We start from the raw sequence: 14,374 nt of genomic DNA, 5'->3' as shown, positions 1-14,374 counted from the left end.
CAGCACGGGCCCTTTAGAAAGGGTACAATTGTGCCTCTTCAGTGCGCAAGCATATATGGTAAATATCTCCTAAACCATGCAGGTTTAGGAGATACTTCCAGTACCTACAGGTAAGCCTTATTATAGACTTACCTGTAGGTAGAAGTGGTGTAACTAGGTTTACAACCACTTTAAGATATCAATATTTTCTGAATATGCCTTCTCACTGAAAAGCAGATTGTTACCATTAGCTCAGCTTCCAGTAATGGAGAATATAAGCTTGTGAGAGATCACTGGTCACCTTGGGACATCAAAGCTGTACTAAAAGCCAGCAAACTAGACTGATATTTTGTTTTTTATTCCAGATTCTACTCTGCTCACCACTATGAAAGGAAGGATGAGCTAAACTGAGAGGTCATGTGATATACTGTATAGTAAAAAGTGAATATTTGTGTTGAATGAAAGAATTATTCAACATTAGGGCTCCTGGCAAATGAGCTGCCATAATCCTGGTGTTCAGCCAACCAAGCAATGAAAGAGCATTGAAGTTTGAAGACCAAGCACCTCTAATCCTTCTAAACACACTTCATTGATCTTATTTCTAGATACTTGTCAACGACTTCATTTCATAAATAATTTGATACAAAAGCAAACTTCAAATAAAGTTGCAAAATTATTTGTTGCTGAAGCAGGCATCTTTCATATACTTGAGCCTTAAAAAAAAAAATATATATATATATATATATATATATATATATATATAGATAGAGAGAATATAATATAATAATATAATATAATATATATATATATATATATGCCCAACACAGCATGGGATAAGTTCATAACCAAGTTAGTAAGTAGATGTAACCAAGATACCAAACATGTTTAAATGAAAATGCATCTAGTTTTGTACATTTGCGGTCATGAAATTTATAAACCACTGCAAAAGAACGTCCTAACTATTTTAAAGCTCCTATAATATCGTCATCTCGGATTCTGGGATGGTAAGAGAGTCTCTCACTGTCCATTTTAGTCTGGTAACTACTTTATAGTTAACCAATGCAGTTGTAAGGTAACCACAGCAATTCCAAGTGAATTAAGCAATAAATGAGAGCAATTGAAGGAGAGCACAAGAGTTTTGCCATGAACCTGTGGTCCAGATACAATTATTTTCCTTTATTAAAACTGGTCAACATGCAGGTGTGAGGTTCATAAAATAGACATGAAACATTGCTTTTTGGGGCTTTAGAGCAAGATAATTTATTGGATTTACCACAAAGTTTAATCATGAAACCTCAAGTTACATAATTTGGCATCTTATTCTAAACAATAGAACTAAAAAGGGAAAAAGTATGAACTTTTATATTTTAAGCAGAGCAAAGCAACTACATCATAGCTGAGCAACTTACAATACCTATTGAAGGAAATTTATTTTTGTCTCTAGCATGCATTCTCTTGGCTATTTTATTCTTCCAAATAAAGTCTGTTCCCAGACAAAGCTTCTTTTCATGGATCACAATGACATACTTGTCATTCCTAGAGATGATGCTTTTATCTGCAATGGCTCTTTTCAGCTGATGGGAAGATTAATATCTTTAATTCCTAGAAGCACTTTATTTGCTGGGTGATCCTAAAGTCGTAGACAAAACTGGATATGAAGCATTACGCTGTGAGTCTTTGAAGTCTACCAGGAGATGGGGTCCTCAAAGCTGCAACACTTGCTAGATGACTTCATCTGAACAAAGATTTGATTTATTCAAGCTTTTTTCGGTTTATAAACACATCAATGTGCTTTTTTGTCTGCAAATCCATTGGGTAAGCTGCTCCAGCAAATATGCCGCCTCCTGCATAATTCACTTTTTGTGCTGGACTGTTGCAATAGTTAGTTAGTTGGAGTTAGGTTATATATCATCTTACATTCACTCCTTTTTAATTTCTTAGTCCTCATGCACACTGGATGTTTTTAAACATTGCAGTTAGATGTGTCTGGCTCTCCCCCACCCCACCCCGCCTTCAATTGCCCCTGCATGTTAGCCTATGTCTTCATGCACGCATAGGTCTTTAGAGGAGCTTAGCGGCAGAGACGTTTAGAGGCAGAAAACCCCCCACTTCCAACACATTCAAGAGCAGCGGCATTTTGGCAGAAAAAAAGGCTTGACGCCTGTAAAAATGCATATTAAACGTGTATTAAAATGCATGAAGGTCAGGAGTGTTTAGCGCTTGAACGTTAATTTTAATGGCCAGAATAGATTATTATTCTTGCCATTAAAGTAATTTAACTCCCAAGCACTTGATGCGCCTAAACCCATTACACACGTACAAACTTTTTCTGCCAAAATGCTGCTGCCAGGAGGAAGGGGATCTAGGAAAGATGGCAAAATGTCCAGTGTGCATGAGGCCTTACTGTATATGAACATTTGAATGCTTCACCCACCGTTTCTAAAACAAATCCATAGTTGTAAGAAACAAAAACAGTAAAAATTCCCAAAATAATGGTTTTTGCCTACAGCAATTATAGTCTACATTCTTCTCTAGTAGAATTACAATTCTTCGTTTCAGCAACCTCCAGTTACCAATTTATTCTTACAGATGGCAGCAACATGGAAATTCAAAAGGGTGTCTATAGACAGCCTTTGCCTGATCCAGCAATTTATGGTCATATCAGGGTAGGTTTGAATTTTCGTAGGCTCCTTCACAATCCTGGCTGATGCTCCCTAACCACTAAAAGTCAGTTTGAGGGGGGCCTCCATATTATTGCTCAAAAATATTTTGTTCTAAAGATTGTTTAGCGGCTTGTTTAGTCCTGCTTGTTTAGTCCTGCACACACAGGTAGATTATTTTGAAAAGACTCTGTAATGTATATTTAGGCAATGTAAATAAGTATGCATGATGAATGATAGTGCTTCACAGTGTATGAATGCATATATTAAATAAGTTTCCTACTAAACAACACTGTTGCCTTTATTCCCAGAGTATACCAAGGCAATGGGGTCAATTTACTAAATGTAAATAGGCTATTCACTTTTGGGAAGCTGCACTTTGGAAGGGAATTCTCCTCAGAGTTTAGTGAATGAGGAGAAGCGCTGACTTCTATCATCCAATCATGTGTAAGCAAAATTGTGTTCTTTTCTCTTGCATGCGATTGGTTATTCTTTGCACCACATTTACTAGCTCTGGGAAAATTTACATGTAATATGCAGTTTCCCTTGCAAAGCAAGTGTGTAAGGAAAGAGCTTCTGGGAGATGTAGTTCTGGGGATCAGTAGGAAATTATGTACAACATTTTGCCAATTTCTCTAAAAAGCTGCCCCTACAAAAAAAAAAATTGACAAGCTTGGCGAGAACATCACAGGGAGTAATAAAAGCCATGGCCATTCCATCAGCATAAAATAAAAGCAGACCTCAGTCTTGGGCTATAATTCCAGAATAAATGAATCAACAAGCTTGTATTAGGCCCCTTTCACACGATCAGATTGTTCAGGTCCGACTGTCAGTTTTGATGGCGGACCTGAACGGGCGCTCCATGTTAGCCTATGGAGCGACTGATGTCAGCGGAGACATGTCCGCTGACATCCAACCCGGTCCGATGAAAACGGACATGCTGTCCGTTTTCATCCGATCCCTCCATAGGCAGCAGCGGCGCCTGACAAGCCCCTCCCTGCTCAGTGAGCAGAGAGGGAACTGTCATCTGCCGACTCAGCGCAGAGATCTCCCACTGAGCCGCCGGACCGAGGCGGTCTCCGTGGAAACGAAGTCCGCCTCGTATGAATGAGGCCTTAGACAGTAAGCTACGTATACCATTGTGTAAAAAAATGTAAAACCCCAAAACAAAACCTCTAGCTACAAATATATGCTCATGTAGTTTTTATATTACACAATTAGGATGAGTATCATTTTTAAAAATTAACTAGGTAGCAGAAAGCAGAAAACAAAAAAACTTTGCACTGTGATGTATCTACTTACAAACGTGTATTCTTGTTAAACAGAACAGCTCAATCCCAGCTACAATTATGAATTGACTACATTCATTGGTCATAGGAACAACTGAATTGGTAAATTTATCATGCAGCTTTGTGCAGCATTCCTAGTAAACCCTTTTACTAGATAGGTCCCTTATGTCAAATTAAGCCGTTTTGTTGAATTTGATAGAAAAAATATGGCACTTAACCAAGCAAATTGTGCTTTTGCAGTCAGTTTCTGAATTATGTTCAGCCTGCCTACAGCTGCCCTATGAGATCAGTTTACAGTTTCCGCTTCTATATAAGTAATCACTTAACAATCAACCCCAGTATGAGGTAAGCCTGAGCTATATTACAATTACCAACACAGCTGCTTCACCAAATGTATAGGCCAGAAAGCATTTCCTCTATAACATTTACCAAAGAAAACAAAAAAGGTGTGTATTTCGCCCATTCCCACAGTGCAAGATAAGTTAGCCCAAAGCATAACTTCTGGGAAAAAACGTCCTGAAAAGCACGGCACTGAAAGATCACTAACAGCATCTTCTACAGTACATACGGAAAGTATTCACAGCACTCCACTTTTATTCTAAAATGGATTAAATTCATTATTTTCCTCAAAATTCTGCAAACAATACCCCATAACAATGTGAAAAAAAATTTGTTTGAAATATTTGCATATTTATTAAAAATAAAAAATGAAAATATCACATGTACATAACTATTCACAGCCTTTGCTCAATACTTTGTTGAAGCACCTTTGGTACCAATCACTGTAGGGATGGTATTGGCCAGGTGATGAGTGGTGCCTGGTTTCTTCCAGACATGACGCTTGCAATTCAGGCCAAAGAGTTCAATCTTGGTTTCATCAGACCAGAGAATTTTGTTTTCCATGGTCTGAAAGTCCTTCAGGTGCCTTTTGTCAAACTCCAGGCAGGCTGTCATGTGCCTTTTACTGAGGAAGTGGCTTCCGCTTGGCCACTCTACCATACAGGCCTGATTGGTGGAGCACTGCAGAGATGGTTCTTCTGGAAGGTTCTTCTCTCTCCACAGAGAAATGCTGGAGCTCTGTCAGAGTGACCATTGGGTTCTTGGTCACCTTCTTGACTAAAGGGCCTTCTCCCCCAACTGCTCAGTTTGACAAGGCAGCCCGCTCTTTGAAGAGTCCCAGTGGTTCCAAACTTTTTCCCCCATTTACGGTGTGCTCATTGGGACCTCCAATGCTGCAGAAACTTGTGTACCCTCCGAGATCTGTGCCTTGATACAATCCTGTCTTGGAGGTCTACAGACAGTTACTTGAACTTCATGGCTTGGTTTGTGCTCTGACATGCAATGTTAACTGTGGGACCTTATGTAGACAGGTGTGTGCCTTTCCATGTCCAATCAACTGAATTTACCACAGTTGGACTCCAATCAAGTTGTAGAAATATCTCAAGGATGATGAGTGGAAACAGGATGCACCTGAGCTCAAATTTGAGTGTCATGGCAAAGACTGTGAAAACTTCTGTGCATGTGATCTTTTTTGTTTTTTATTTTTAATAAATATGCAAAGATTTCAAACTTCTCACATTGTCATTATGTGGTACTGCTTGTAAAATTTTGGAGGAAAATAATGAATTTAATCAATTTTGGAATAAGGCTGTAACAACATGTGGAAAAAGTGAAGCTCTGTGAATACTTTCCGGATGCACTGTATATACCCGTAAGAATACCAATGCAGTAAGAATGCAGTTGGGCTAGAATACTAGTACATTCCCCAAGTTCATGAGGTAGAATACCAGAACCCATTACAGATAAATACTAAAAAGGACAAATCAATTCTTCAATCTTGTGTGATAAAGTTTATTATAATCCACTTATTAAAGTAGATCTAAAAAGTGAACTTTTGTTTTGGATAGAGTAGGCAAAGCTAAAACCCCAGTCAGTTTTTTTTTTTTTATCGCCTAAGCCCCATTGGGGAGATTTGTCTTCACTTTCTGTCCTCCGAGCACAACAGGAAGTGGGAAAAAATCTTTTGAATGTGAGGGATAATCCTCTCATATCCTCTCTCAAGCAGCTGTCCCAATTGAAATGTGCGATTCACCCTCTCTTTTCTCCCATTTATGGTTATGACTGAAAGTAAAAGTAAAAAGACAATCCACATTTTGGGTTGTCCCCAAAAGTTACATAGTTGGTAAGGTTGAATAAAGACAATAGTCCACCCAGTTCAACCTGTGTAGATGTACGCAAAAGAAGAAGAAGGACAGTGGTTAAAGCCCTCCCTTACTCTGTCCAAAATGAATAAAAAAAAAAAACAAAAAAAAAAAAAACACACTTCAATACCAGGCACTTAGACACCTTCCTGCCCAAGCCAATTTTCAGCTTTCAGCGCTGTCGCAATTTGAATGACAATTGCGCGGTCATGCTACACTGTACCCAAACAAATTTTTTATAATTTTGTTCCCACAAAGATTTCTTTTGGTGGTATTTGATCACCTCTGCGGTTTTTATTTTTTGCGCAACAAATAAGAAAAGACCGAAAATTAAAAAAAAAAACAAACAAAAAACAAGTTTTTCTTTATTTCTGTTAAAAATTTTTTTAAATAAGTACGGCTGCACCGACGGGCACCGATACGGCTGCACCGACGGGCACCGATACGGCTGCACCGACGGGCACCGATACGGCTGCACCGATGAGGTGGCATTGATTGGTACATATGGGTGGCACCGATGGGCAATGACAGGTGGCACCGATGGGCAATGACAGGTGGCACCGATAAAACATTGGGGCATTGCTGGGCAGATCTGGAACATAATGGTGCCAATCAGTGCCCATTTGTGGGCACAGATTGGGCACATGTGGATGGCCATGGGGTACATACCTAGCCATCCACATGTTGCCCCTTCCCTGGTGGTCCTAGTGGCGATCCCTGGTGGTCCAGTGTGGTGATCTGAGGGGGGGCTGAGCTGATAAACAATCAGCGCAGACCCACCCTGTCAGGAGAACCGCCGATCAGCTCTCCTCTACTCGCGTCTGTCAGGCGCGAGTGAGGAAAAGCCGATCAACGGCTCTTCCCATTGACAGCGCGATCAGCCGTGATTGGACACAGCTGATCACGTGGTAAAGAGCCTCCCCCGGAGGCTCTTTACCAAGATCGGTGTAGCGGTGTGTCAGGCTGACACACCACTCCACCAATAGCCGCGATGCGCGCCCCCGGGGGAGCGCGGCGGCATGTTATCCTGCTGGACGTCATGACGCCCAGTCAGGATAACGGAACCACTTCCCGGACGTCAATCCGCTATAGGGCGGGCAGGAAGTGGTTAAAGTAGGACAAATCATTAGATGGAAGCAGGGCCTCTTGCTCAGACTCTTGGGGGGGGGGGGGCTGCTCACCACAATCACTTGTAAACACAGAAGTCCGGTTTCTGTGTTTACAAGCGAAAGCTCTGCATTTTGTGTAACCCCCCCCCGATCTCTGCACTCTGTATGTAATGCAATCCTGGTATTTAATGCCCCTTTGAGACCCTCCTACTGTTTGTGAAATTTGACTGACCACACCTACTATTTGATGTAATTTGGAGGGTGTGTGTGGGTGGAGAGGTTTTGGAGGGGTCGTGGTTGAGTTCCAGCACCTATTGTTTGAGAAAAAAAAAAAAGTCCTGGATGGAAGGAATAGATTTTATTTTATTCACAATTTCCATGCCATAATTTCTGGCAGCACTATTTAAAAACTATAAAAACATTCACACTGGGGGGAAAAAAAAAAGTAAACACAGTGCCATGCAAAAGCACATGAAACATTACTGGTAACACATATAAAACAATAAATACTATGAAGAACTTAAGAGACATAACCTTAGATTCCAACCTTGAGAATGTGTTCCTGGCATAATGCATGATACTATCAAAATCGTAAGTCTCTCCCAAAGAGTTCACTTCTCCTGGCTCCATTTTAAGGAAGTTGTATTCCTGACCTGCAAGGACAACAAGCTTTGAACAGGGCTGAAGCTCAGAAAGGACTAAATTCATATTTCATTTTCTACAGGGAATACACACACACACATACACACACATACACATACATACATACATACACACAGTGGGGACGGAAAGTATTCAGACCCCCTTAAATTTTTCACTCTTTGTTATATTGCAGCCATTTGCTAAAATCATTTAAGTTCATTTTTTTTTCCTCATTAATGTACACACAGCACCCCATATTGACAGAAAAACACAGAATTGTTGACATTTTTGCAGATATATTAAAAAAGAAAAACTGAAATATCTCATGGTCCTAAGTATTCGGGCCCTTTGCTGTGACACTCATATTTAACTCAGGTGTTGTCCATTTCTTCTGATCATCCTTGAGATGGTTTTACACCTTCATTTGAGTCCAGCTGTGTTTGATTATACTGATTGGACTTGATTAGGAAAGCCACACACCTGTTTATATAAGACCTTACAGCTCACAGTGCATGTCAGAGCAAATGAGAATCATGAGGTCAAAGGAACTGCCTGAAGAGCTCAGAGACAGAATTGTGGCAAGGCACAGATCTGGCCAAGGTTACAAAAAAATTTCTGCTGCACTTAAGGTTCCCAAGAGCACAGTGGCCTCCATAATCCTTAAATGGAAGACATTTGGGACGACCAGAACCCTTCCTAGAGCAGGCGTCCGGCCAAACAGCTATTGGGGGAGAAGAACCTTGGTGAGAGAGGTAAAGAAGAACCCAAAGATCACTGTGGCTGAGCTCCAGAGATGCAGTCGGGAGATGGGCGAAAGTTGTAGAAAGTCAACCATCACTGCAGCCCTCCATCAGTCGGGGCTTTATGGCAAAGTGGCCTGACGGAAGCCTCTCCTCAGTGCAAGACACATGAAAGCCCGCGTGGAGTTTGCTTAAAAAAAACACCTGAAGGACTCCAAGATGGTGAGAAATAAGATTCTTTAGTCTGATGAGACCAAGATAGAACTTTTTGGCCTTAATTCTAAGCGGTATGTGTGGAGAAAACCAGGCACTGCTCATCACCTGTACAATACAGTCTCAACAGTGAAGCATGGTGGTGGCAGCATCATGCTGTGGGGGTGTTTTTCAGCTGCAGGGACAGGACGACTGGTTGCAATCGAGGGAAAGATGAATGCGGCCAAGTACAGGGATATCCTGGACAAACACCTTCCCCAGAGTGCTCAGGACCTTAGACTGGGCCAAAGGTTTACCTTCCAACAAGACAATGACCCTAAGCACACAGCTAAAATAACGAAGGAGTGGCTTCACAACAACTCCGTGACTGTTCTTGAATGGCCCAGCCAGAGCCCTGACTTAAACCCAATTGAGCATCTCTGGAGAGACCTAAAAATGGCTGTCCACCAATGTTTACCATCCAACCTGACAGAACTGGAGAGGATCTGCAAGGAGGAATGGCAGAGGATCCCCAAATCCAGGTGTGAAAAACTTGTTGCATCTTTCCCAAAAAGACTCATGGCTGTATTAGATCAAAAGGGTGCTTCTACTAAATACTGAGCAAAGGGTCTAAATACTTAGGGCCATGTGATATCTCAGTTTTTCTTTTTTAATAAATCTGAAAAAATGTCAACAATTCTGTGTTTTTTTTTTTGTCAATATGGGGTGCTGTGTGTACATTAATGAGGAAAAAAAAATGAACTTAAATGATTTTAGCAAATGGCTGCAATGTAACAAAGAGTGAAAAATGTAAGGGGGTCTGAATACTTTCTGTCCCCACTGTGTATATGTATGTAATATGTATGTAAAATATATATCTATAAGCAATGCATTTAAATCAGGTAATGCAATAAAGCATTTTCTTTTCTCTTTAATTTGTATGACCCCGATTTTGAGCAGGATTTTAAAGACAAAATGCCATTCAAAGATTACAATTCCAAATTGATGAGCATCTTGATGCTCTGCAAAGTATATTGTTTCGCTACAGACACACATCTCCCTCACTCCTCTGGCCCTGGGTACAGGCTTCCAACGGTCGCATCATAAATTCAATATTTAAGCAAACGAAAAGAAAGCCACTCTCCTCTTGTATAAATGTATTAGAATGTCCAAGGCACTGATTGTTCCATGTGACCCTGCAAGCTCCAATGCCTTTCATTCCATTCTTGAACTTATTTGTAGACTATGAATAAGCTCCAGATGGAGTGAAACATGTTAGCGCGTACAGATCAGGTGGAACAGTCTGTGTTGGACATTGTAATAATTCATACAAGGCTTTTTATTGGAGAGCAGCTTCCTTTTCTTTTGCTTAAAGCAGTATTAAACCCAAAAGCAAACATATTGCAGCTCATCAGTTCTTAGATGTGATGGCTGCATTCATTTTTTTAGGATTTCCTTTTATTTTCATCTGGTGATCCAACCAGCAAGTCTTTTTCAAAATCACATCTATACATAAAGGAAGTATAACTAAACGCATTTTTTTTTTTGGTTTTGGATAGAGTGGAGAGGGATTAGAATACTTGTCAGTTTTTATTGCAGTCTGCGCCCCCATTAAAGCAGAGTTTCAGTAATTTGTGTATTAAAAGTCAGCAGCTAGAAATAAATAAATGTAGCTGCTGAAATTTAATAAAAACACAATCACCTGTCCCAGGATCCAGCGATGTGGCCACCAGAAAAAAATCGATCCTCTCCTCTACCCGGCACTGGCATTACAATTGTGGACACCCATCTGTGACAACTTTGTCTTTACAGCCGGGTGTGCATGTGCAAGTCGCGCTGCGCCTTCTGAATGGTCCAGCTATTTTCCTGCAGGGAGGGGGAGAGAGTCTCTCTCTCTCTCTCTCAAAAAAAAAAAAAAAATAATTACATGCCAAATGTGGCATAGGGAGGGGGTGCTTAAAGTGGAACTTCTTTTGTGGAGCTCCGCTTTAAAGAGATTCACCTCCTCACCCACTCGGTTTGTCCTGTTCACGGTTACTGGAAGTAAAGAAATCCCAAATTTTGGGTTGTCCCCAGAAAAGTAAGAGGGGAATTTTGCATTGGGGACACTGATTTTGGGGGTCCCAAGAAATGCCCTTATTTTGTAGGGCTTTCCTCTCACTTCCAGTTTGGCTATGGTACAAGTGAAGGGAAAATCTTCACAACGGGACACAGACGGACAGATAAAAAAAAGAAAAAAAAAAATATGATGCCTATAGTTCTACATTAACACTGGCAGGGGTGATTAAAATGATCAGCTTTCATTTATTCATGCAAAAGCTTTATTCCAAAAAGGAAAAAAAAAAAAAAAAAAAAAAAAAAAAAAAAAAAAAAGGAAGGAAGATCAAAGTTCTATTGGACTGGTTAGTGGTAACAGTAGCACGTCCCCAATTGCTTATTGTTACATACCCACCATTCTAGAAAACCAACACTCATTACATGTTTTAAAATTTCAACATTCATTAAACAATTAAGATCAGAAAAAAAAAAACATCTTTGAAGGATTTCAAATATTGTTTTGAAAATAAAATTTTACAATAAAACCATAAGAAAATAATATTTTCTGAATTTTTAATATGAATGATGATACTTTTAGTTTGAATTATCTAAAAATATTCCAAGTGCAACAAAACAAAAAAAGATGCTCAAAATCTTAAACCCCTGTTAGACCCCTTTCACAATGAGGTGCTTTTCAGGCATTTTAGCTCTAAAAATAGTGCATGTAAAGAGCCTCTCATGCCACCCAAGAGTGAAAACCTGAGTGCTTTCACACTGGGGCCGTGCGTTTGTGGGACGGGAAAAAAAAATCCTGCAAGCAGCATCTTTGGGTAAACACCGCTCCCAAAACGCCTTACCCATTGAAATGAATGGCCAGCGCTGCCGAAGCACCTGCAAAGTGATTCGGGAGCGCAGCAACACAGGCACTTTTAACCCTTTCTTCGGCTGCTAGTGGGGGTTAAAAGAACCCCACTAGCGACCGAAAAGTGCTGCTAAAACTAGCGGCTGAAAAGCACCGCTATAACTAGTGGCACTTTGCCACCAACGCACCCCCGCCCCAGTGTGAAAGTACTTTTACAGGAGCTTTCCAATCAGCTTGGTTTTTTTAGGCAGAAGTCGGTAAGCAGATGTAAGGCTACTTTCACACTGAGGCGCTTTACAGGCGCTACAGCGCTAAAAATAGTACCTGTAAAGAGCCTCTCCTGTGTCTCCAGTGTAAAAGCTTTCACACTGGGAGCAGTGCGCTTGCAGGATGGGAAAAAAAGTCCTGCATCTTTGCAGCGCTATAGGAGCTGTGTTTTCACCGCTCCTAAAGCGCCCCTTCCCATTGAAAACAATGGGGCAGCGCCGCAAACCTGCCGGCAAAGCGCCGCTGCAGTGGTGCGTTTAACCCTTTTTCGGTCGCTAGCAGCCGAGTAGCGCCGCTAAAACGACGGTAAAGCGTCGCAAAATATAGCGCCACTTTACCGCCGACATCCACAACGCCCCAGTCTGAAAGTAGCCTAAATGAACATGTGTCAGTTTAAAAAAAAAAAAAAAGGGGGGGGGGGGAACCCTTGTGCTGATTTTACACTTTTTTTTTAAAGTAAACCTGGGCTTTAAGAATAAAACAAAACAAGAGTATGCAGAAGAATTTCAAGCATTACGCACAGCAGAGCCTACTCATGTTCATACCTTGCTGTATGTTCTCTCTTACAATTGTCACATGCTCATCTCGGTCAGGCCGGGTATGTTCATGCCAAAAACCAACAACATGACCCAATTCATGCACCACTATGCCGAATTTATCACAGTTTTTTCCTATGGATATAGCCTGAGGACCGCCTCCACGACGACCTACATATGAACAGCAGCTTAAAAGATTTTAAAAACAATTATAAATAATGCTCTACAACATGTGTCTTGTACATACTTGTATGCCTTGTACTCTACAAAATCACACATTTAGGTTATCAAAGTACACTATTAAAGTAAAAGCTAAATAAAAATGATACAACTATTTAAAAAATTTAAAATAAAAAATAGAAAAACACTGACATATTTGCAAGTAGGCAGGGGCATAACTAAATTTAAGCAAGCCATTTGGCAAGATTCAGATTTTTGAGGATGACCTGGAAGGGATGCACAGAATCAGTGTAAGGATTTCTCTAGTATTCATAAATTTGGTCTCCGTAATATTAGATGTAGTAAAAGTGCTACTTATTGGTGACCTGTACCAATTTAGGGATTCTTACAGAAGATGGTGGTGAATATTGTACTAGACCTCTTCAACCCTTTTAGGGTCACAGCCTTTAATTTTCCTTAATTTGTGTATACTAAAATGCACATTTCTGGCATAAAAATACACAACCTGTCAAAAAAATTTCCTGGGACCAGAGGGCCTGTAGAAATAAAAATGCTGGTTTTGTCACACAAGATTCGTGCAACTGTTGATCAAACCTATATTTTCAGTAAAAGAAAAAAAAACAAAAAAAAACAAAAAAACACAAACAAGTTTACCAATTTTTAAATTTAAACAATTTTTTTTATTTACACAAAAATACAACATACAAAAACCAACAGGTGTAGAAAAAAAATATGCAACATTGTAGAAACATAAAAATGTTTTGTTGTTTTATTAAATTAACCACGTCATTTGGCTATAGCGCAGACCTACTTTGCCGGGAGGGCATCAATAGATGTCCTCCCGTGCTCGAGCGGCTTGCCTGCCCCCTGCAGGGCATGCTCTGATCAGCAAGTTTATGAGACTTGCTGGATCACAGATCAGAGTAAAAAGTCAATCCCAACCCCTTACCACATGATCAGCTGTCAGCCAATGACAGCTGATCATGTGATGTAAACAGAGCCTGTAATCTGCTATTTTTTCTCCTCACACTGATAGCGCGAGAATAAAAAAAAAAAAAAAAAAGCCGATCACCAGTGGCTGTCAGAGGGACATCTGTCCCGATCAAGGAGAGCAGCCACCAGCTCATCTGTGCCACCTATCAATGTCACCAATGAGTGCCTCATCACCAGTGTCCCCCTCCCTGTCCCCACCAGTGTCCCCTTCCCTTTCCCCACCAGTGTCCCCCTCATCAGTGCATATCAATGAAGGAGAAAAATTACCTGTTTGCAAAATATAACAAAAACTATGAAACATGATTTTTTTTCTTTTCAAAATTCAGTTCTTTTGTTTGTATAGCAAGAAAAAAAACCCCAGTGGTGATTCAATACCATCAAAAGTAATCTCTATTTGTGTGAAAAAAAAAAAAGATAAAAATTTCATTTGGGTACAGTGTTGAATGACCACGCAATTGTCAGAGTGACAGCGATGTGAGCTGAAAATTGGTGTGGGCAGGAGGGGGGTTTAAGTGCCCAGTAAGCAAGTGGTTAAAACACACAAGCAAAAAAAAAAAAAAAAAAAAGTACCCAAACTTAACTGCAGAGTTAAATACAATGGTACAGTTCAACCCCAAAATCATCATCAGCTATACCATATATACATCTAATCAGAAAAAATATAGAAAGAACAGTTTGGGACTTTAA

General features: G+C 40.3%; 1 protein-coding gene across 2 annotated transcripts in view; it reads right to left on the bottom strand.

The window, feature by feature from the left end:
- Window positions 1-14,374, bottom strand: part of TLL2 (tolloid like 2) — a 323,112-nt gene that overhangs the window by 66,112 nt on the left and 242,626 nt on the right. For both annotated transcript variants that reach the window (XM_073596512.1, XM_073596513.1), the window contains 2 exons: window positions 12,524-12,702; window positions 7,786-7,891 (listed from right to left, as the gene is read on the bottom strand). In XM_073596512.1, the coding sequence (XP_073452613.1) occupies window positions 7,786-7,891; window positions 12,524-12,702 (285 nt within the window). The remainder of the gene's footprint in view (window positions 1-7,785; window positions 7,892-12,523; window positions 12,703-14,374) is intronic.

This window comes from Aquarana catesbeiana, linkage group LG08 (genome assembly GCF_042186555.1).
Source record: "Aquarana catesbeiana isolate 2022-GZ linkage group LG08, ASM4218655v1, whole genome shotgun sequence".
In the NCBI taxonomy this organism is placed as follows: Eukaryota; Metazoa; Chordata; class Amphibia; order Anura; family Ranidae; genus Aquarana; species Aquarana catesbeiana.
The sequence above is the reverse complement of the archived record's forward strand: the minus strand, read 5'-3'. Positions and strand labels throughout refer to the sequence as shown.